General features: G+C 40.3%; 1 protein-coding gene across 19 annotated transcripts in view; it reads left to right on the forward strand.

The window, feature by feature from the left end:
• The window catches only part of gphnb (gephyrin b), a 150,611-nt gene that overhangs the window by 57,990 nt on the left and 67,621 nt on the right, over positions 1-25,000 (forward strand). For 10 of the 19 annotated variants that reach the window (XM_087296184.1, XM_087296185.1, XM_087296186.1 and 7 more), the window contains 6 exon segments: positions 7,041-7,098; positions 8,293-8,385; positions 11,571-11,665; positions 11,819-11,885; positions 14,301-14,573; positions 18,507-18,641. In XM_087296184.1, the coding sequence (XP_087152310.1) occupies positions 7,041-7,098; positions 8,293-8,385; positions 11,571-11,665; positions 11,819-11,885; positions 14,301-14,573; positions 18,507-18,641 (721 nt within the window). 19 annotated transcript variants of the gene reach the window in all.

A 25,000-nucleotide genomic window follows, 5' to 3' on the forward strand; every position in this document is an offset into this window, starting at 1 on the left:
GTTGGCTCAACACTGGATTTTGGGTCACTTTCCAAAAACCTAAAATTGACCACATATGAACGTCATTTGATGCCATTATTGGACATCAAAATAACGTCCTTAGACGCTTGCTAGACATTGAATTTTGGTCACCTGACATCAAAATCTAACTCTAACCTAATATTAACGTGTTATGACGTTGCGTGCCTGCTGGGCAATAACCAAATGCACTACAGAATGTTACGTTTACACACACACATGCACAAATTACATGTGAATGCATCAGCTTTTCACAGCGCAATACTCACTACTCATTACTCTTGACTACTTTTGAAAGGGCTACTTTTAACTTTGAGTAATATTGACAACAGATACTTTTACTATACTCACACTACATTTTTAGGCAAGTAATGGTACTTTTACTTGAGTGTTTTTTCAGTTCTATTTGCACCACTGATGTTTCTGCAGTGAAACAGAATGACAGTCACACGACAAAAACACCGACAATAAAGCAGTTAAATATATACTATACTTCTAGCCGGCAGCTAGCTCTCTGCAACTCTCACATGGTCACCCACTGAAGCTAAGCAGGGCTGTGCCCGGTCAGTACCTGGATGGGAGACCACATGGGAAAGCTAGGTTGCTGCCGGAAGTGGTGTTAGTGAGGCCAGTAGGGGACGCCTAACCTGCAGTCTGTGTGGGTCCTAATGCCTCAGTATAGTGACGGGGATGCTATACTGCTCAGTGAGCGCCGTCTTTCGGATAGGATGTTAAACCGAGGTCGCGACTCTCTGTGGTCGTTAAAAATCCCAGGATGTCCTTCGAAAAGAGTAGGGGTTAACCCTGGCATCCTGGCCAAATCTGCCCACTGGCCTCAGTCCATCATGGCCATCCCCATATTCCAATTGGCTTCATCGCTGTCTCCTCTCCACCAATCAGCTGGTGTGCGGTCTGGCGCAAAATGGCTGCCGTCGCGTCATCCAGGTGGATGCTGCACACTGGTGGTGGATGAGGAGCTCCCCAACAACCCCCCCATTGTGTAAAGTGCTTTGAGTGCCCAGAAAAGCACTATATAAATGTCAGAAATTATTATTTTACTTGTATATTAATGTTGTTTTTTTGTATATTAATTGTATGTTATATTTATATATTATTATAGACAGCATTGTATTGTCTATTTATACAATATACAGTTGAATTCTTTTTTAAATATTTCCCTAATGTTGTTTTATAGTTTCGGGAATCTTCACAGTATTTCCTGTAATAGTTTTTTCTTCTGGAGGAAGTCTTTTTTTGTTTTATTTCAGCTAGAATGAAAGCAGTTTTTAATTTTTTAAACACCATTTAAAGATCAATATTATTCGCCCCTTTGAGCAATATTTGTTTTCAATTGTCTACAGAACAATCCACCATTATACAATGACTTGCCTAGTTACCCTAACTTTACCATAATTACCCTAGTAAAGCCTTTAAATGCCACTTGAAGCTGAATAATAGTATCCTAAAAAATATCCGTCAAATATTATGTGCTGTCATCATGGCAAAGATAATCAGTTATTAGAGATGAGTTATTAGTCGGCGCAATAGCCTAGAGGTTAGCATGCCGACATATGGTGCAATAGCACGTCAGGGCGTCGTGATTTTGAATCCCGGCTCGACGACAATTCCCTACCCTACCCCCTCTCTCTCTCTCCCACTTCGCTTCCTGTCTCAATACTGTCCTATCTAATAATAAAGGAAAAAAAGGCCAAAAATAAATCTTAAAAAAAAAAAGAGATGAGTTATTAAAACTATTATGTTTAGAAATGTGTTGAAAATATATACAGAAGGGCTAATAGTCCTAACTTCAACTGTACATAGCTATTTATTATATCCCCCTGTAAATATCATTAGTGTTAAAAGGAACCAAAGCTGTAGTCGTCCATCACACTGCCCTGTAGCATTCGTTTTACCTAGAAACTGCAGTCAGATGTCGGTAAAATGTAGACTGAAGCTTGTATTTCCTTGCTTAAACCTCAGGCATGTGGAGTTGTTAATTAAATACTATGAATTTCACAGGATCGGGACAGAAACACACACAGGGCCCAAACTGTGTGTCTGCCTGTGTCATAATCACGAGATGTAGAGTCTAGCATTACAAACACTCTGAGAGAGAGAGAGAGAGAGAGAGTCACTGCCACAAGAGGCTGAAGTCTGAAGTGGTTTCCTTGGAAACGGAGGAAAAGATCCTAAGTTATTTGCTATCAGTTTAATATGCAAATGGTGAACCCAGTAACACTGGAGGGATCCTGTGTGTTTTACCTGCTGTAACAAAAAATGCAGGGTTCCATGCAATTTCTTCATGTCGTCCCAACACAAATTGATTAAATTAACTTGATACAATTTAAAAATAGAAGTGGATTGAACATAAAAACAAATAAGTTCCCCCTCAAAAAAAACTCTCAAGAATTGTGTTGATTCATTTTCCTTCAGCTTACGCCGAGTTCAGACTGCATGATTTTCAAACTAGTCGTGTCACAGATGTTTTCACACTGCATGACTATCTGGGCTTGCGTTTCGTCGTTGCTTTGTTTACACTGCAAGATGGTTCGGCGACAGGGACTTTCACATTGCATGACTTTACTATAGGGAAAATCGCCGACAACTTCGTCCAAACTACGCCTCACAGCCAAAAACACGTCGTATATCTTTTGTTATTTACTACATAATGAGAAAGAAGCCTTTAATGGGGTAGAACATGTACATGTTTGCTCACCTGGGTTTAAAGGGAATTAGCCATTTCTCCTCAACGTTGATAATAAACTAATTTCTTTCTGTATGAAACGTAAAACAGACACGGTTGCTCCCGAGTCCTGTCAAACCTCCACTAGTTTTTCCTCCATTTCGTGGATCCAAATAAACCGAAAATGAGCGCTTTTAACTTCTCCCCCAGCCTCCCGCTGGCCTGCAGCAGGTACACACACGCACACACACACAAGTGAATGCTGCTCTCTCATTGGCTGTAGGCGATCGCTGATGTTATTTTCAGTCAAAACTCAATTCACACGGCATGATTTGAATCGCCGACAGCTCCAGATATTCAGCACGCCAAATATCTCGCAGGCATCGGCGACTCATCGCCGATTCTCTCAGATCGCGTCTTTGATCGTTCATACTGTGTGATTGTCACTCACGTGCACGAGCAGCGATTTGCCTGTGATTTCAGGCATTTGTCGGCGATTTCTCAAAACCTGTCGGCGAGCCAAAATCGGGGCTAAAATCACACAGTCTGAACTAGGCATTAGTTCTTTATTTATCAGGGGTCGCCACAGCGGAATGAACCGCCAACTATTCCAGCATATGTTTTACGCATATCCAGCTGCACCCCAGTACTGGGAATCACCCATACACTCTCACATTGACACACACACACACTCATACGCTCTGGCCAATTTAGTTTATCCAATTCACTTATAGCGCATGTGCTTGGACTGTGGGGGAAACCGGAGCACCCGGAGGCAGTAGTATCTGGATGCAGCCTTGATGATGCAAGCTGAGACTGCATATCTCAGTGATGCAATGTCAGACACAATGCACTCAATGGAGCTTGTGACGTCACTATTAGGGGTAGGGTTAGGGGTGGGGTAGGGTGAGCCCATTAAAAAGCACTGGATTGCACTGCGCCTCATGTACGAAGACTTGCGTTGAATCCCACGCATATTCTCTTTGTACATCCGAATTAACGTGAAACTGAGCGCACGTGCACGAACGCAAAACCCCTCTCAGCCTCCGCCCCGTATGAATATGATAATGACTCTACTGTGGCAAAACCAAACGAAAAAGCAATGACAAAAGCAAGCAAGAAGAGAAACTTCACAGAGTGTGAATTATAGGTGCCCCTATTGAAGGTAGACTGGAGTAAACAGTGTTATTTGCAAGTGTGTCCTCTGGAATTAATAACAAAAGAAAAAAATATAGCGGGAGAGTTTAGCTGACGCGGTTAACGCAGTGGGGTCTGAACATCGCACTGTGAAGGAATTAGAAAAGAAGTGGTCCGATGTAAAGGTGCAGGTTAAGAGGAGAACAGCGGCGCACCGTCAAAGTCTGGAGCGAACAGGGGATGCTGAACTAACACCCTTTGAGGAGGAAGTTGCCTCAATTGTGGGCGACACTTTACTGTCTGGAGTAGTATCTGTGTCTGTGGGAGACACAGATGTATTAAAGGAACACTTTGTTAGGGCTGTATTGCAGCACCCCTCCACTCTTATTAAGGTAGGGCCACCAGCATTTCAGCTGCCCAATCGCCCGAGTGACCGAGTGCGAGAATGAGCATCATTGTATCTGCGCTCTTGGTCAGTGAGTGGGTTGTTGAAGGGGGTTAACAGCCTCGTCTTAAATGGATAACTGCGGTCTCTTGATGTGCAGTTAAATAATTTTGCTCAATTAAAAAAAAACTAAATAAAGACTTTAATCTCTTTAAACGCATCACTCACCAAGAAGCCACTCATCACACACCCTGCCACATTGGAGTCTACAGAGATATCGCCTTACAGTATTAAAGTCTGTTAAAGTCTACAATAGGCGACACAGTGGCGCAGTGGGTAGCACGTTCGCCTCATAGCAAGAAGGTTGCTGGGTTGCTGGTTCCTCGGCTCAGTTGGCGTTTCTGTGTGGAGTTTGCATGTTCTTCCTGCGTTCGCGTGGGTTTCCTCCTGGTGCTCCGGTTTCCCCCACAGTCCAGAGACATGTGGTACAGGTGATAGGGTAGGCTAAATTGTCCGTAGTGTATGAGTGTGTGTGAATGTGTGGATGTTTCTCAGAAATGGGTTGCGGCTGGAAGGGCATCCACTGCGTAAAAACCTGCTGGATAAGTTGGCGGTTCAATCCGCTGTGGCGACCCTGGATTAATAAAGGGACTAAGCCGACAAGAAAATGAATGAAAGCCTACAGTATTTCTCTGTTGCAATCTTGGTATCACAATAATTAACCCCAAAAAAATCAGCGCGATCACTACCAGACTGCTGTTGTGTTTGTGATAAGCAGGGGGTCTTTGGGTGTGAGGTCTCGGAATAACGTTGTTGAGAAACGGGATTGGAAAGTAACTGTATTAAAATAGGCACTGTCCTATTAATAAACTGCACATTTCTATACAAAAGAGAGAGATCGACTTAGAATATCACTTACCAGTTTAATAACGATTTGATCAGAATAAGATGTCGTTAGAAAACACACAGTTTTAATCTTCTAAGCAAGGGCTTATTATGCGGACCTGGCGCCATCTTGTGGATAGACAACGTCAACCATCTTTGGCTAATGGACACCGACGTGCTGTCTCTCAGAAATTGTAAATATTTTAAAATAGGCACTGTCCTTATAAATAAACTGCATAGTTGCAATTTAAACAACAACGTTCTCGACTAAAATAGCCCCAATAGTATGTTAAGTTGCTCAACCTGCAGGAATATTTGTCATACTTTAAAGCAGTGGTTCTCAAAGTGGGGGTAGGGACCCCCTGGGGGGTCGCGTAACAATGACAAGGGATCGCTTGGTGATTTCCAAAACTCAAATAAGTTTTATTAAACTATTTGAATGACCATATTTTACTCATAACCCACAGAAGATAATAGTTGTGTTAAATAAACAACAACATACAAATAAACAAAAACAAAATTATTATTATATTATTATTATCTATTATAAACAAATAAAAATCAGTCATCAGCCTTTACGTTTTATATTATAAATTAATAAATGAATATAAAAAATATATACAGTTAATAGACTGTTGCATTTATGTGTTGTCAATGTGCTCATGTTTATACATGCCTATAGTTGTGTCTACAAGGTTTATATATTTACAGTGTAACCAACTTGAAAAATGGGGGTCGCGAGTCACTGACATTGTTATTTTGGGGGTCGCGGGCTGAAAAGTTTGGGAACCCCTGCTGTAAAGCGTCCTCCGCTTGTATGTGGGCGGTCTTTGTGTGCTGTTACTAGCAAAATATCTCACGGCTATCAGCCAATCAGATTCAAGAACCAGACAGAACTGTTGTGTGTGTGTGTGTGTGTATATATATATATATATGTATATATATATATATATATATATATATATATATATATATATATATATATATATATATATATATATATATATAATTTTTTATATAATGCTTATTGGCGGCACGGTGGCTCAGTGGTAACACAGCAAGAAGGTCGCTGGTTCGAGTCCCGGCTGGTTAGCATGGGTTTCCTCCAGGTGCTCCGGTTTCCCCACATTCCACACATGCGCTAAATTAGCTGTAGTGTATGAGTGTGAGTGTGTGTGTGTGTGTGTGTGTGTGTGTGTGTGTGTGTGTGTGTGTGTGTGTGTGTGTGTGTGTGTGTGTGTGTGTGTGTGTGTGTGTGTGTGTGTGTGAATCAGTGTGTATGGGTGTCACCCAGTACTGGCTTGCGGCTGAAAGGGCATCTGCTGTGTAAAACAGATGCTGGAATAGTTGGTGGTTCATTCCACTGTGGTGACCCCTCATAATTAAAGGGTCTAAGCCCAGGGAAGATGAATGAATGAAAAATGCTTCTTGATTCAGGAATTTATTAGATATTTGCTCTAGAAACAAGAAGAAAGAAAAGCATTTCTTGCAGTGTGTGTATATGTTGTGTTGTGTTGTGTTGTGTTGTGTTGTGTTGTGTTGTGTTGGGGATTTGAGCAGTGGTGTGTCTGTTTGCTAGCCTGACTGCTGTCATAAGGAAACATGATGCTATAGTTTCCTAAAAATAACACACACGCAAAAAGAGGAGAGAAAAAAAGACATAGAAGAAAAAAACAGACCTTACATAAGACCTGTCTGCTGCTCTACACCTCCTGCCTCAAGTGCTGTTCTCCTGCACACACACATACACAAACACACACACACACACTTCTCTTTCTCTTTGTGTCCTAATTCTTGATTTGGCCACAGGATGGCGCCATGCACTTCAAATAAAAGCTGAATGTCTTGATTTCTTGATGTCCAGCTCATCTTTGCTCTGAACAGTAGATGTTCCTGTTCCTCTAATACTGATGTGATCTTGCTTTTTTTCAGGCTTGGAGGAACCATTTCGGCATACAAAATAGTTCCTGATGAAATCGATGAGATCAAGGTACGTTTTTAAGTAAAAATGATAATAATAATAATTTAAAAATGGCAAAAGATCACATTACAGAAAGCTTTAAAGGTTGTGCTACTGCTAAGTTTGGCATCAATAATATTTACTATCATTACTTTAAACTTTTGATAAACAATGATGCATTACATTGACCAGAAGGGATAGTAAAAGCATTTATAGTGTTACACAAATTACTATTGAAGAATATAACTTGTATATCAATAGTATTAATTGAAGAAAGTAGTGATGCTTTAAAAATGTCAGGATGTCTTAACAGGTTTTCTGAGGCAAAAAGTTTAACAAATCAATCCCTTTGTGTGTGTGTGTGTGTGTGTGTTCGTGCGTGCGTGCGTGCGCGTGCGTGCGTGTGTGCGCGCAATTATGTGCATGTAGTATGTGCGTGTCAATAATGGCTGTTTCTCAATATGCGTTCTTCAGCGGTCTTGCGTCCTTGTGTTCTCGTGCAACGTCATCATCAGCTGCCTAAGTTCAGTTCCAATACTCAAGACGCAAGTACGGAGGACGCGTGAAACTTCCCGGATGTGATCTTGATATCGAGGACGCACTGATGCAGACTTAAGCACCGAACTCTCTCTGGAAGTCCCAGAAGTCATTGCGACTGGAGTTGGGAAGCGCAGCATTTAATTTAGATTTATTATTAAAGTCCAGAGATATCACTTATTTACCTCAGGAGTTTCACTAAATAAAATGGTGAAAGTAAACATTAACATGAACATCTTAAAAAAGGAATAAACACATTGAGGGTGTTTGTTTGCTGAAATTCTTATTAAAATCTGTTTTATTTATATTGTGCAACATATATTTATAATTTTTTTATGCAAAGTATATATTTTGAAGAGAAGGGAAAACAATACATCGTTGTATGAATGCTGTAATGTTTAAATAATTTCCATTTAAAACGTGTGAAGGTCATGTGACCATCAGGAAGAACGCAGCATCTCAATTCTCAAAGGACGCATTCTCTGCCCTCGCGGTCTCCCGAGTTCGTTCTTCCGAGGACACCTGGCAAGACCGGTCTCCACAAGAACGCAAGTCCGTTCTCTGCGTTCTTGGAATTGAGAAACAGCCTATGTGTGCGCGCGCACAAATCTCTGTGTAACAGTCTGCGTGTGTGCTTTCATGCATGTGTGTGTGTTTTCTGACATTGTTTTCTTCTGTCTGCTTCAGGAGACTTTGGTGGACTGGTGTGATGAAAAAGAGTTGAACCTGATTTTAACCACTGGCGGCACCGGCTTCGCTCCACGAGATGTCACACCTGAGGTCAGTCCTGTTGCTTGTGCTTTATGAGGACATGCCTTGTGTCCTTGTAATTCAGAATAAAGATATCATACATTACGGGTTTGTTCACATTCAAAATTTGCCAAATGTTTCCTGCGAGGGTTGGGTTTAGGGGTAGGGTTGGGGTTGGCCATATAATAAATGTTTCTTACAGCATAACAAACACCTACACCACCTGACAAAGTCTTGTCGCCTATGCAAGTTTCAGGAACAACGATGTCTTGACTTCTAGTTAATCAATTAGTATCAGAAGTGGCTTATATGAAAGGCAAAGGCCTCTAGATGACGATTATTTGAGCACAATAAAATATGATCATGCCTTGATTATTAATAATTTCATTAGGACAGTAAGATCTGACTCTGCTTAGACAAAAATCTTGTGACTAAACAGAAATAATTTCCAGTATAGAATATAAAGCCATGCTTTCATATTGTGTCTGACTCCATCATGAGCTTGGAGGACTGCATCCATACATCTCTGACATGACTCAAATCACTGATTAATAAAGTCGTCTGGAATGGCAAAGAAAGCGTTCCTGCAGGACTCCCAGAGTTCATCAAGACTCTTTGGATTCATCTTCAATGCCTCCTCCTTCATATTACCCCAGACATGCTCAATAATGTTCATGTCTGGTGACTGGGCTGACCAATCCTGGAGCACCTACTTTGCTTTCAGGAGTTTTGATGTGGAGGCTGAAGTATGAGAAGGAGCGCTATCCTGCTGGAGAATTGTCCTCTCCTGTGGTTTGTAATGTAATGGGCAGCACAAATGTCTTGATCCCTCAGGCTGTTGATGTTGATCATCCACTCTGCAGATCTCTCGCACACCCCCATACTGATTGTAATCCTAAACCATGATTTTTCCTTCACCAATCTCGACTGATTTCTGTGAGAATCTTGGTCCATGCTGGTTCCAGTAAGTCTTCTGCAGTATTTGTGATGATTGGGATGCAGCTCAACAGATGATTCAGCAGAAAAATACACCTTCTGCCACTTTTCCAAATTATCAAGTAAAAGTCAAGTTATTATTTGTTGCTCTTACAACTGAGATCGACGACAAGACTTTTGTCAGGTAGTGAATGGAGAGTCTTTATAAAACACCAACATGTGTGTGTATCTTGTATTCAATAATTAATACAAGTCTAGGGGTATGATTCTCGCTTGGGGTGCGAGAGGTCCCGGGTTCATATCCCAGACAAGCCCCCACTTTGACCTCTAGGGTCAAGACCGCAACATAAAAAACCACCCGACAAATAAACATTTACATTTAGTCATTTAGCAGACGCTTTTATCCAAAGCGACTTACAAATGAGGTCAAGGAAGCAATTTACACAACTATAAGAGCAACAATGAAGGCAAGTTTCAGGTATGTAAAGAAAGTGTAAGAAGCAAAACATTAGTATTTTTTTTTTGAGGTAGTTAGTGGAGGGGTCAGAGAGGCAATTGCAGATTAGTAAGGAAAGTGGAGACTAAATAGTTGAGTTTTTAGTCGTTTCTTGAAGACAGCGAGTGACTCTGCAGTTCTGATGCAGTTAGGGAGTTCATTCCACCAATTTGGCAGATTGAGTGTGAGAGTTTGGGAACCACGAGGCAACGTTGATTCACAGAACCCAAGTTTCTGGAGGGCACATAAATCTGCAGAAGTGAGAGCAGAAAAGAAGGAGCAAAGCCAGAGGTCGCTTTGTAAGCAAACACCAGAGCTTTGAATTTGATGCGAGCAGCAACTGGCAGCCAGTGCAAACGGATGAGCAGCGGAGTGACATGTGCTCTTTTAGGTTCATTAAAGACCACTCGTGCTGCTGCGTTTTGAAGCATCTGAAGAGATTTGATAGAGTTAGCGGAAAGCCCGGCTAGTAGAGAGTTGCAGTAATCCAGTTTGGAGAGAACAAGAGCTTGAACAAGGAGTTGAGCTGCATGTTCAGATAGGAAGGGTCGGATCTTTCTGATGTTATAGAGTGCGAATCTGCACGATTGAGCAGTTCTAGAAATGTGGTCAGAGAAGTTTAGTTGGTCATCAGTCGTTACTCCAAGGCTTTTCACGATTTTGGATGCAGTAATGGACGCCCCATCCATCTGGATTAAGTGTATAAAATACACTTTAATGACTCTTTTGTGTCGGGTCTCTTTATTTGTCTTTTTTTTTTGTCTTTTTCTTTTTTGTTACCAAAAAAAAACATGAAGCCAACTACCTCTGAATGGACCCACAGAAAAATAATAAACACACTAATAAAGTACACACTAACTAAACACCCAAATGAAACGTACTACACCTAATAAAATAACAGAAATAAAAATACAAAATCTACACTTATCTCCCTGAATAAGAACAAAAACAGGTGAAAATACTTACAAAAAGAAAAGTGTGGCGTCCAACCCCTACTGCCTCTTACCATGTACAATATATATTTACAATATTAACAAACAAACCAAAAACAAAATTATAGGAAGGGGAAACACAGATGCATATACACAAAGTCAAAACTTACACAAGAATAACTTAATCACAACAATCTCAAACAACATGCCAACAAAACTCGCTCTCCCGCCCCGCGCCAGTTGCTCTCTTTTTAAAGGACGCCTTGGGTAACCTCCTCCAATCCCAGGGCACGTTTGCCTGCGTAGTTAGGGCGGGGCCTGAAGGTGGAAAGAGAGGGAGAGAGAGACAGACACACACACACACACACAGACAAACACACCTGTTAACGCAACAATAACAAAATGTCCCCACAACTTTAGCAATACCAGTAAATTTTGACCTTGTGGGGACATTTTGTTGTTGTTGTTGTTGTTCCTTATGAGGACAATGGCTCATAAACTTAATTATTATATTTAATAGAGAGACAAAATACAAAACTGACTCCTGTTTAACAGTGGTTTTGAACAATAGTTTAGTATTTCTCTTCAAAAAAGAGAACTTGTTCAACTCTCTCTCTTTCTCTTATATGCTTTTGTTCCTTCTTCTCTCTCGATCCCGCCTCTAATGATGCTTGAAGTGTCACTCAAGGAAACATGAACACACACAATGATGTAATGCAGAGATTAGTAGAATAGTCCAGGGTTTTAATGTGACCACTCTGTTGATTCTATGTGTGTGTGTGTGTGTGTGTGTGTGTGTGTGTGTGTGTGTGTGTGTGTTTGCACGCGTCTCTCTCTGTCTCTCTCTTCAGGCCACTAAAGAGGTGATCGAGCGAGAAGCTCCAGGGATGTCTCTGGCGATGCTGATGGGCTCTCTGAACGTCACTCCTCTCGGGATGCTCTCCAGGTCTGCCTTCAGACATGTGATTGGCTGATTAGAAATTTTCGTTTACGAGCAATTAGACTGGTGTACCTTATAAAGTGTCCAGTGAGTGTGTATATATAATAGTATTTAGCAGTATAGTAAATTAATGAGTTGCTTTTTCAATTGTGTGTGCAGACCTGTGTGTGGAATCAGAGGGAAAACTCTCATCATAAATTTGCCTGGCAGTAAAAAAGGCTCACAGGTAAGTATCGCTTTACTCTGTTATGTATTTATACATTACGTCTTATTACTGGTGTACGCACTCCATTAGAAAAGACAAAGTTCCAGTGTGGTGCTATTAAAGTTCTTGTATAATAAATGAGAAATGGGAGCGAATGTGAAAGTTTAAATATTATGGTTATCCTATATCAACTTAATATTTTCTTCCGTCTTCTTTTTCTTCTTAGACTATTTTAAGAATGCATCTCCTCCTAGACCTTTTAAGCTAGAAACGCCAAACTTACTCCAAACCTCCAAACTGGTCTGACTTGTGTTGCTATATCTTTTTAAACTGATCCGACTCACAGTTTTCCCAAAACTATCACGGAAAATTCTGAAAAATCCCACTGACTTAACAACAATTTGTGACCTTAAAACTTTGCGCCAGACTGTCTTACCGACTTAAGGGTGGGCTCATTAAACTCAGACTACCAATCTGCCAATCACTGACCTTTCAACATACTAGCCACACCCTAGAAACCATTTACGGCACCCTAGCAACTGTCCCATAAACTTCCATTATAGAAAACTGCAATTGACTTTACATTGAACATACTAACAACATACCATACCTTACTAGACAACGGCCTAAAACATCTTACCAACCGCCTAGCAACATCTTAGTAACCACCTAGCAACATCGTCGCAACCACCTAGCAACTAATTAGAACACCCTATCAATGTTCTAGAACACCTTAGTAACCACCTAGCAAGATCTTAGCAATTACATAGCAACCTCCTAGCAACACCTTAGCAACCACCTAGCAACGCTTTAGCAACCACTCAGAACACCCTTGTAGTCTCGTAGCAACCACTCAGAACACCTTAGCAATCGCCTAGCAATGGCTTAGCAACCTATCAGAACTGCCTAGCAACACCTTAGCAAACACTAAAAACAACCTAGCAACCGCCTAGCAACTACTCAGAACACTCTAGCAAATATCTAGCAACCACCTAGCAATGCCTTAGCAACCACTTAGAGTGACCAAGCAACTGTCTAGCAACACCTTAGAAACACCTAAGCAAACCATTCAGAACTACCTAGAATTTGCCTTGCAACCACTCAGAACACCCTAGCAATTACCTAGCAACCACCTAGCAACATCTTAGCAACCACATAAAACACCCAAGCAAGCGCATAGCAACAACTTGCAACCGCCTAGCAATACCCTTACAACTACTTCGAACAGCCTAGCAACTGTTTAACAACACCCTAGCAACACCTCAGCAACCAGTCAGAACAACCTAGCAGTCGCCTAGCAACCCCTCAGAACACCCTAGCAATTACCTAGTAACCACCTAGCAACGGCTTAGCAACCCCTCTGAATAACCAAGCAACTGTCTAGCAACACCTTAGCAACCACTCAGAACAACCTAGCAATCACCTAGCAACCCCTCAGAACACCCTAGCAATTACCTAGTAACCACCTAGCAAACACCCTGGCAAGCGCATAGCAACAACTTGCAACCGCCTAGCAACACCTTAGCAACCACTTAGCAACACCCTTACAACTACCTTAAACAGCCTAGCAACTGCCTAGCAACCGCCTAGCAACCACTCAGAACACCTTAGCAACTGCCTAACAACACCTTAGCAACCATTCAGAACACCCTAGTGACCACCTAGCAACGCCTTAGCAACCACTCAGAATAACCAAGCAACTGTCTAGCAACACCTTAACAACCACACAGAACTAACTAGCAATCGCCTAGCAACCACTAAGAACACCCTAGCATCTACCTAGCAACCACCTAGCAACATCTTAGCAACCGCATAAAACACTCTAGCAACTGCAAAGCAACAACTTGCAATCGCCTGGCAACACCTTAGCAACCACTAAGCAACACCCTTACAACTACCTTGAACACCCTAGCAACTGTTTAGCAACACCTTAGCAATCGTCTAGCAACCGCTCAGAACACCTTAGCAACTGCCTAGCAACACCTTAGCAACCATTCAGAACACCCTAGCAACCTCTTAGCAACACCTTAGCAACCATTCAGAACCCGCTATCAACCGTCTAGCAAGAAACATGCCAATCCATAACAGAAACATGCTAACACATATGTACTTCTCTATCTATGCCAACTCAAACTTCTTAAAACTACTTCAGTTATTTAAACTTTTTAAACTACTTCAGACTTTCAGACGTGGCTTTCTCAAGACACCATAAAGTTTGTTAACAATCTTTACTCTTTTAGTTCTGTTTGTGGCCTTCCTTTGTGGTCTCGGTTAAATATACATGAATAAATTCTAAATTTAAATAATTGTCCAGCCCCCTCTGAAACATCCCATAATGGTTTACTTAAGGGTCATCATTTTTTCATCGCAGCTTTATTTTAAACAACTTTATTTGAATTATTATTTTAAACTTGTTTTCTCTTGATTTATCTTCAGGAATGCTTCCAGTTCATCCTGCCGGCTCTCCCGCACGCCATCGACCTGCTTCGGGAAGCAGTGGTGAAAGTGAAGGAGATTCCCAATGAGCTGGAAGACCTGCCGTCCCCTCCACCACCGCTGTCCCCGCTGCCCGCCAGCAGCCCGCACCGGCAGACGGAGGACAAGGGCGTCCAGTGTGAGGAAGAGGAGGAGGAGAAGAAGGACAGCGGTGTGGCGTCCACAGAGGACAGCTCCTCCTCGCACATCACCGCCGCATCCATCGCTGCCAAGGTAAAAATTAAGATGGATGTGAGCATTAAGGCTGCAAAACATATCGTTTTAGCATCGATATCGCAATGTGTGCATCTGCAATAGTCGCATCACAGGATCTGCAATGTTGAATTGGTAATATCGTTGACGAGAGAAAGTAAAAAAAAAGATTTCATAAATTATATTATATTATATTATATTATATTATATTATATTATATTATATTATATTATATTAGGGGACGCAGTGGCGCAGTAGGAAGTGCTGTCGCCTCACAGCAAGAAGGTTGCTGGTTCGATCCTCGGCTCAGTTGACGTTTCTGTGTGGAGTTTGCATGTTCTCCCTGCGTTCAGGTGGGTTTCCTCCGGGTGCTCCGGTTTCCCCCACAGTCCAAAGACATGCTTTACAGGTGAATTGGGTAGGCTAAATTATCTATAGTGTATGAGTGTGTGTGTGAATGTTTGTGTGGATGATTCCCAGAGAAGGGTTGTAGCTGGAAGGGCATCCGCTGCGTAAAAATGTGCTGGATAAGTTGGCGGTTAATTCTGCTGTTTCAACCCCAGATTAATAAAGGGACTAAGCCGACAAGAAAAGGAATGAATGAATGAATATTATATTATATTATATTATATTATATTATATTATATTATATTATATTATATTATATTATATTATATTATATTATATTATATTATATTATATTATTTTTATTATACTATTATGTTATAATATATTATATTATATTATATTATATTATATTATATTATATAATTTTTATTATACTATTATATTATAATATATTATATTATATCATATTATATTATATTATATTGTATTATATTATATTATATTATATTATATTATATTATATTATATTATATTATATTATATTATATTATATTATTTTTATTATACTATTATATTATAATATATTATTTTATATTTTATTATATTATATTATATTATATTATATTATATTATATTATATTATTTTTATTATATTATTATATTATAATATATTATTTTATATTATATTATATTATATTATATTATTTTTATTATATTATTATATTATAATATATTATTTTATATTTTATTATATTATATTATATTTTATTATATTATATAATTTTTATTATACTATTATATTATAATATATTATATTATATTATATTATATTATATTATATTTATTATACTATTATGTTATATTATATTATATTGTATTATGTTATATTATATTGTATTATATTATATTATATTATATTATACTATTATATTATGTTATATTTTATTATATTATATTATATTTTATTATGTTATTTTATATTGTATCATATTAAATTATATTATATTTTATTATATTATATGAAATAATTTTTGTTATACTATTATATTATATTATATTATTATTATATTATGTTATATTATATCATATTTTATTTTATTTTATTAATCATTCTCGACTCAGTCCTTTTATTAATCTGGGGTCACCACAGCGGAATGAACCACCAACTTATCCAGCATATGTTTTATGCAGCGGATGTCCTTCCAGTTGCAACCCATCACTGGGAAACATTCATACAAACTCATTCAAACACATACACTATGGACAATTTTAGCATACCCAATTCCACTATAGCACATGTTTTTGGACTGTGGAGGAAACCGGAGCACCCGGAGGAAACCCACGCCAACACGGGGAAAACATGCAAACTCCACACAGAAATGCTAACTGAAAGAGCCAAGGCTCGAGCCAGCGACCTTCTTGCTGTTAGGCAATCGTGCTACCCACTGTGCCACCGTAACGCCCTATATTATATTATATTATATTATATTATATTATATTATATTATATTATGTTATATTATATTATATTATATTTTTATATTATATTATATTATATTTTATTATATTATATTATATTTTATTATATTATATTATATTATATTATATTTTTATATTATATTATATTATTATATTATATTATATTATATTATATTATATTTTTATATTATATTATTATATTATGTTATATTATATTATATTATATTTTTATATTATATTATTATATTATATTTTATTTTATTATATTATATTATATTATATTATATTATATTATATTATATTATATTATATTATATTATATTATATTACATTTAATTTGTGGTTATTTGACATGTCTTTGTTGGACATTTGCAGGTGTCATTTCCATCATAAAACTATGTGTCATCTTCATGTGTGCTGCACCTCCTTGAGTGACTGTCATCATCATCTTCATCATCATCTGTCTGATTGTTGTCTTCCTCATACAGTATGTCATGTCTCTTGAACAACAATTCACCCGATTGTATGTGCAAAAAGAGCGTCTATTTGTAATTGTTGTAACTAGTGTGTACAAAACACAACAGTCGTGTTGCAAAAGTATTAATAAAAATATTGAAAATGTGTTAGACACCTTTTTTGAAAGAATGCTACATTATAAACCGTATAACTGCAGGTTAGCTATGTATATATATTGTCAATGTATACACAACTATTCTGATTTTGACTATAATGTAATAAGGTGCACTGTTTGTCAAGCTGATTTGGAACGATAATTTGTTAAAGCGTTATCTAATAACCATGATATAAAATTTGCACTTTGTCCTACTTATGACACTGCTATTTGCTAAAAAAAACTTCAAAATTAGACAAAAATAATTGTCCTGAGCCATAATAGTTTAATAATTCTGTAATGAATTGCAAAGCTGATGAAAACGAAAACAGCTAGAGTATACACTGCGCATTATTCAGCCACAAGATGGCGCTAAACAGTCAAAAACACTGAAGAGATTTATTTTGAGAAAACAACCGCCTGGATGCACGTTATCCTGCTTATTAAATGGCTACATGCAACAAAACTTTTCATAATTATTATTTTTCATAATAGTTCATTTTACGCTGACAGAAACGAAAACAGCTTATGGAGTATACACTAACCTGCTCATTGTTAAGACACAAGATGGCACCAAAGAGATTTCGTTTCTGTCAGCTTTGCATTTGACTGTTTGGCGCCATCTTGTGGCTGAATAATGCGCAGGTTAGTGTATACTCCATCAGCGGTTTTCGTTACTGTCAGCTTTGTGTTTTTGACTGTTTGGCGCCATCTTGTGTCTGAATAATGCGCAGGTTAGTGTATACTCCATCAGCTGTTTTCGTTTCTGTCAGCTTTGCATTTGACTGTTTGGCGCCATCTTGTGGCTGAATAATGCGCAGGTTAGTGTATACTCCATCAGCGGTTTTCGTTACTGTCAGCTTTGTGTTTTTGACTGTTTGGCGCCATCTTGTGGCTGAATAATGCGCAGGTTAGTGTATACTCCATCAGCGGTTTTCGTTACTGTCAGCTTTGTGTTTTTGACTGTTTGGCGCCATCTTGTGTCTGAATAATGCGCAGGTTAGTGTATACTCCATCAGCTGTTTTCGTTTCTGTCAGCTTTGCATTTGACTGTTTGGCGCCATCTTGTGGCTGAATAATGCGCAGGTTAGTGTATACTCCATCAGCGGTTTTCGTTACTGTCAGCTTTGTGTTTTTGACTGTTTGGCGCCATCTTGTGTCTGAATAATGCGCAGGTTAGTGTATACTCCATCAGCTGTTTTCATTTCTGTCAGCGTAAAATAAACTATTATGACTCAGAACAGTGTTTTGTGTCTAATTTTAAAGTTTTGTTGCAAGTAGCCATTTAATAAGCCGGATAAAGTACATCCAGGCGGTTGTTTTCTTAAAATAAATCTCTTCAGTCCTGTACAACAGTGCTCCGCTTAACATTGGTCTGCAAATAAATCTGTCTGTTTTTATTCCGAGATAACAACCTCCTGGATGTACTTTATCCCAAACTACAATACATGTCCCATACTGTAAAGTGTCACAACATAAACAGCTATTAAAAATAAAACTTCCTCCCTTGTGCGTCAGATTCCGGACTCCATCATCTCAAGGGGCGTCCAGGTTCTTCCGCGGGACACGGCGTCTCTGAGCACCACACCGTCCGAGTCTCCTCGCGCTCAGGCCACCTCTCGCCTCTCCACCGCTTCCTGTCCCACGCCCAAGGTGAGCTCCGCACTTCCTGTTACCTGTCCCGCACTGTTGGCTTCCTGTCTGCTGTTCCTCCCTCCTGCTCACCCGCTGCTGTTCTCCACCTTCACCTTTCACCCCCAAACCCTCACTGTCCCATCTGTGTGTGCGTCCACAGTAGGCATGGCCGGTATAAGACTCTGATGCTATGATAATCTTGGATTAAAATATCACAGTATTGTGATTACTGCTCTAAAATAGGTTCTGGGTGTAATCTCTGAGTAAAAAACACACATTTTTTCCACTGTTGAACACAATATTATTTATTTTAAGAAATATTTTAGATATTTTGGAGCAGTAAACATGTCAGGGTAAATAATTTAAATAAATCATCGACTTCTGCTGTCTTCTTTAGTGTCAAAAACACAGATATCTATACAACTTGAAAAGGCATCTCTGGATATCTGACGTTTCTTTGGATATAAAGTAAAGCCACTGCACTGTTCAGCTCTACAGCATGCTGGGATGTTGGTTTAAAAGCATTTTAAAATGTTTCCTGAATTGTTGGTTGACCAGTAGATTTTGATGTGTGATGGTCTTTAGCTGCTGGAGAAACTGTTGCACTAAAAAGCTAAAGAAAACTGTGTATACCATAGGAACCTGCTGTTGGGTCAGGTGAAACAGAAGGTCCTGAGTCCTCTCTGCAGTCTGCAGGTTGATGGACCAGGTCCACTACGTAATGGACAATCACCTACACCTTCCCCAATCCTAAACCCAACCATCACAGTAGCATGGGCATTACCTTAGTGGGAGGTACAATGTCCACTACGTAGTCGAGCTGGTCTAGTACGTCATCGTGGTTACACAGGGTGTCTGCGGGGTCTTAAAAAGTATTGAAAGTTGATAAATCAATTGTGACAAAATTAAGGCTCTTAAGTCTTAATTGCATTTTTACAAGTCTTAAATTTTGTTCAAGTGTTGTCCAAAGTGTTTGACTCCAAAAAAGCATAGATATAGTTACATTGTTCTTAATGTTAACAACAGCGTGCTCGATCAATGGGATTGATTTGGGCTGGGGCGTGCCTGGAAAAGCTTCTTTGTCTGGGTGATGTCACGTAATTTGCGTCAAACGCAGGAAAGTGATGTGACACTCTCCACATGTAGCGAAACCATACAGTGAAACAGACGGCAAAACGGGAGAATGTAACTTTGCGTACTTCTAGTTGGAGAAAGACGTGTTCAAACAGTGGCTGAAGCCTGCCGCTGAAAACACCAGTAAGTGACAGCACCGACATTCACGGAGCTGTGAGGCCGGTGTCTAGCCAATGAAAGTAAATTAGGAATTCTTCCTGTTTTACGGTGTTCGTGAACAAAGATTTTGATGCGTTACTGCCACCTCTGGTTGGCGACCTCACCAACCGCAACTTGCTTGATGGAAAGATGACTGAGGGAGAAGTACATGTTAAGATGCAATAACTTACTTTTTCAGAGGTTGCGTTAACCGAATATTTTCCATCATTGACAGATTTTTCTCAGCAGTGATGGAAAAATCGGCAGGTGATCCGTCATTTTGATGGATTATGCTGAAGGCCATCTATTGTAATTTGTAGCTAACTGTATTGTACACTAATTGTTCCCACTCCTGTCCAGCTGATGGCGATTGTCCATATTAATTAGCAATTGTCTTGTTTTGTCGGCATCAAGGAGGTCGGGTGTTTTGGAGTAGAGATCTGCGCGGGACTAAATTTTGAATCCCGCTCCCGCCGGCACCCGCCAGGTTTTAGCCCGAACCCGACCGCTCCCGCTTATATTAACAATTTATTGTCCCGCTGCCCGACCCGCCCTGTTTTCTGGCCGCCGCACCCGATCCCGCTAAAGAGCGGGGGAGAACAAAACCGAAAATCCCCCAGCTATACAGTCCAGACAGCCAAGCCAAGCCAAGCCAAGCTGTCTGTATAAACACACACACACACAGCACCAAGCACACACACACACAGACCAATCTCTCTCTCTCATACGCGTGCGCGCACTAACACACACACTAGTACCAAGCAGACACACAGGCGTTTGCTGTTATATCAACTCAAAGGCTTGTAATACCATGTATCAAGTACCAAAGTAATACCAAAAGGTTTTTTATAAAGGTATATAAATACTGAGTCGCGCCAGCTCCGGGTCGCAGCGCACATTACTCTCGGGCCGATTCCGGCGCGGATGCGGCAGCGTCGGCTCGCTTACGGCCGCCGCATCTGGCCCGATTGATTCGGGCTGGAATTGGGCAGTGAGTCCACAAGCATCCGGCAGCCGGAGCTGGGCTGAGTGGTAAGTTTCCGGCAGGCGAGAATCTAGCCGGAACTGGCCCGAGTGCATTTTGCTATCTGGGAAAGCTCTCTCTCTCTCTCTCTCTCTCTCTCTCTCTCTCTCTCTCTCTCTCTCTCTCTCTCTCTCTCTCTCTCTCTCTCTCTCTCTCTCTCTCTCTCTCTCTCTCTCTCTCTCTCTCTCTCTCTCTCTCTCTCTCTCTCTCTCTCTCTCTCTCTCTCTCTCTCATTCGCGCGCGCGCACTAACATACACACACACAAGCAAAGCTCTCTCTCTCTCTCTCTCTCTCTCTCATTCGCATAGCAATATCCGCGATATTGCTAGACAGCCCGCTCCCGTCCCAAATTAAACCCATTACGACCGCTCCCGCGATTTATTCGGAAATTTATTCCTGCGCCGCAGAAATCTGGTCGGTCCTGCGGCGCCCGCGGGACAGCCGCGGGAATGCAGACCTCTATTTTGGAGCGCATTTGTGTGCACTATGAAACGCAGATGGGTGCAGCCACGCCCCTGGTGCAGAAAGAGTGCGTGCTGAGGATCTTTTTCTCGGTGAAATGAGAGCTTGCAGGATCAGTAAATCCAACATTCAGAGAATCCTGCAAACTTCTCATCACTTTCGCTGAAGTGGCGCTAGTAATTCTCCAGAGTGGCAGCCGAAGCCTCCAGAACAAAATTAAAACTGTCACAAGAAGTTTCCGAGGCAAGTTCCCGCGGACCAGGAGGAAGATACGAGTTAAGGCAGATAGGCCTACAGAACATCGTCTGAAGTTATATTTTTAAGTTACGTTTTTATTTTAGTCTGAATTCTATTTTGTAACATTTTGTTGTTTATACCTGCATGTGTTCAGGCACAAATGGTCTGTTTTAATTCCCTCTGCTGTCAGTGCAACAAAATAAAAAACATACAGTTGTTGAACAATAAATTAGAGTCAAAGTTTTTGTTCATTTGTCGAATAAATAAATTAGTAATTTAGCCTATTCACCTTATTCTCAGCTGACGAGCGGGCGCTGCCATTTGAATCTTTTTGTCTCGAGACTTCCGGTCACATTCACTTCCATTCATTTTTTGACGTTAACAACTGCTCGTTACGCTGCTTGATGTTGCAATTTAATATTTTCTTATTATATTATGCTACTTGGTCTGTGTAGTCATGCAAACATTTGTTTGTAGAGCAAGTAGTTTGGCCATTTTCTGCCGTTTATTATTCCTAGTCATTTCTCCCATAGGCGACTGAATCGGAAGTTCTAAGACAATCGCGAAAACAGGCGCACTTCCGCATTTTAGAATAAGGTCAATATGCTTTTCATGCAAGTTCACGATTAAAATATGAATGAAAAAAGCGATAAAAAATATGCAGATTAAATGACGGGCAGTAATACGATATGACGGAATTTTTACAACCCTCTCTATCAAAATGACGGACAATAAGAAAGTCTAATGCAACCTCTGATATAGGGGTGTCAAAATTAATTGTTTCTTCGGTGCACCGTGATGCAGACGCGGACAATAAGGTATCGGTTCAGTAATAATCATAACCGGTTATTATGTACTGACGTCATTTATCTCCTATGCGCTCTGTCGCGAGGGAGGTGAGCGTGAGTATTTACAACACTCAGCCAACTCAGGGCCGGTCCGTGGCATAGGCACCATAGGCAAGGGTGCTGTACATGCAGGGGGCGCCAGAAAGCAGCGCGGTTCAGTTGGTTTTGTTTTCGATTTTTCTGACACACACAGTTATAGACTGCAATAACTCAAAAACTTCCTACCCTAAAAAGATCTAAAGTGTGTTTCCTACAAAAAGACAAAGCTGGTTATGTTTCACAGCTGTCTTTCTTTTTTTTCCCGCTTGACATTACGAGCACTGCCCCGTTTAAGCCCTCGCAATATGTGTTTAGCCGGGAGAGCTTGCGCTGAGAGGAGCTCTCAGTAAGGGAGTAAGTGTGTGTGTGTGCGTGCGTGCGTGCGTGCGTGCGTGCGTGTGTGTGTGTGTGTGTGTGTGTGTGTGTGTTTGTTTCTTTGGTGCTGTCTATGTTTGTGTATGTGTTTGAATGAGAGACAGTGTGGTGCTGTGTGTCTGTGTGTTTACAGACAGCTTGGTTTAGCCTCCCCCTAAAATATAAGACTGTATATGGAAAGCATCGTCAATGCACCGAGATATCGAATTGACCCAAATCGAAGGCATGATAATCGTAACCGAACCGAACCGTGAGACCAGTATAGGTTCACACCTCTACTCTGATATATATATATATATATATATGCATACACATACAATATAATGCTTGTTCCAATATATTTACCTTTACTATAAATTAATATAGTATTTTAAATGTGTTACACCTGGTTTTATAGTTGTTGTTTATTTACAGTAAATAACTGAACTGAATTATTCTGGCTCATATGTTTCATTGACAGTTTTATTGATCACTAAAATATGATTGACTTGGATTTAAGTTGCTTCGATTAAAACAAAAATGAAATTGTAAAAATAGCTTAGATGTAGCTAAACTACTTTTGCCATGTAGCTTTTAGCTTAGCTCGCTACATTTTCCAGGGGGTAGCTTTTAGTGCAGTTAAGCTACATTTTAAGTAGAGTAGCTAATAGCTTAGCTCACTACATTTTTCAAGTAGCTTGCCCAAAACTGTAAAAAGGTATTGGAATTACCTTTAGTATTCCTGCATATACCCTTTTACAGACTGCAGCGAGGAAATCTTGCTACTGCACACTCAGCCCAGCACTGTCTAGCAAGCAGCAACATTGGACACTTGACCCCAACGCTAAACCTAATGATAGGTCTGGAAGTGCAGGTCTGAGCGTACAATTGGGTCTCCAGGCCTGCAGCTTCATAATGTTGACCTTGACTTTTACAAACCACGGTAAACCTTGAAACCAGTTCTCATCCCATGCCTAGTCCACAGACTTCTGCTTCAGCACATACTGGACTACTCGTATTACAAACAAGATTTCTATTAGAAATGCTTGATGCTAATTGCAGGTTTGGCATTCCGTCTCGGGAGAGAACTCTGAGCTCGGAGATAATTGACCTGCCTGGTCAATGGGCATGTAAGGGAGTCTGAGATCATCAGGTAGGTCTCGAGAGCTCCCCTTGGTAGAGGAGGAGGTGGTGTGGAAGGGGGGATTCCTCCAAAAACGAAGATAAGTCAGTAGGGTGGAATCGGTCTATTTATAGTAGGCTTGGATGAGGGACCAGCTGCGATCAATCATATCACACATGCTTTTTCATTTTGTTAATTTTTTATTCAACTTGAGGCTGGTTTATATTTCTGCGTCGACTTCTGAAATGCTAGCTGGCAGTAGGGGTTTATGTTTCTCTGTGTCGAGTTTCTTCGCTGGTGTTTTGTCTTTTCTGAACGCTACCTTAATGTACAAGTAGCTCAAACCTGCTCATTCAGAGGCGCGAACCTGCGGACATGCAACAACCTTAATCATAAGGTGCAAACAAAACAACAGGTTTCATCTGGAGCTCCTTCACGCGACTCGACACTTGTAAACACTTGCTCCATTGGGCTCGCGGCTCTCAGCACCACCCATGCTTGTCACCAATACCGAGCCGACCAATCACAGAGCTTGCACTACATGCTGTTGCAACATGTAGTTAAATTTTTTTGAGAGGTGCGCTTGACACAGAAGTATGCTCCGGCGGAGCTTTTATGCAGTCACATAGCTCTCTCAAAAAATATAACTACGTGTCGCAATGAAGCATAGCACAAGCTCTGTGATTGGTCAGCTTGATGACAAGTGTGGGAGGGACCAAGAGCCGCGCAAACCCGTTGGACTGAGTGTTTACAAGTGTCCCATGAAGGAGTTCCAGATGGAACTGTTGTTTTGTGCTAATCTTTCGATTAAAGTTGTTGCACATCCGCCGGTTCCCGCCTCTGAATGAGAAAGTTTAAGCGACTTACATTAAGGCAGCGTTCCGATAAAAACAAAACACCTGCAAAGAAACTCGACACAGAGAAACATAAAGCCCACTGCTAGTTAGTGTTTCAGGGTGCTTTCACACCTAGACTTTTGTTTCGGAACCAGTCTCGTGTGCCCAGTTAGCTCGGTTT

The sequence above is a fragment of the Danio rerio genome, chromosome 20, assembly GCF_052040795.2.
Source record: "Danio rerio strain M-AB ecotype USA chromosome 20, GRCz13ab, whole genome shotgun sequence".
Taxonomy (NCBI): domain Eukaryota; kingdom Metazoa; phylum Chordata; class Actinopteri; order Cypriniformes; family Danionidae; genus Danio; species Danio rerio.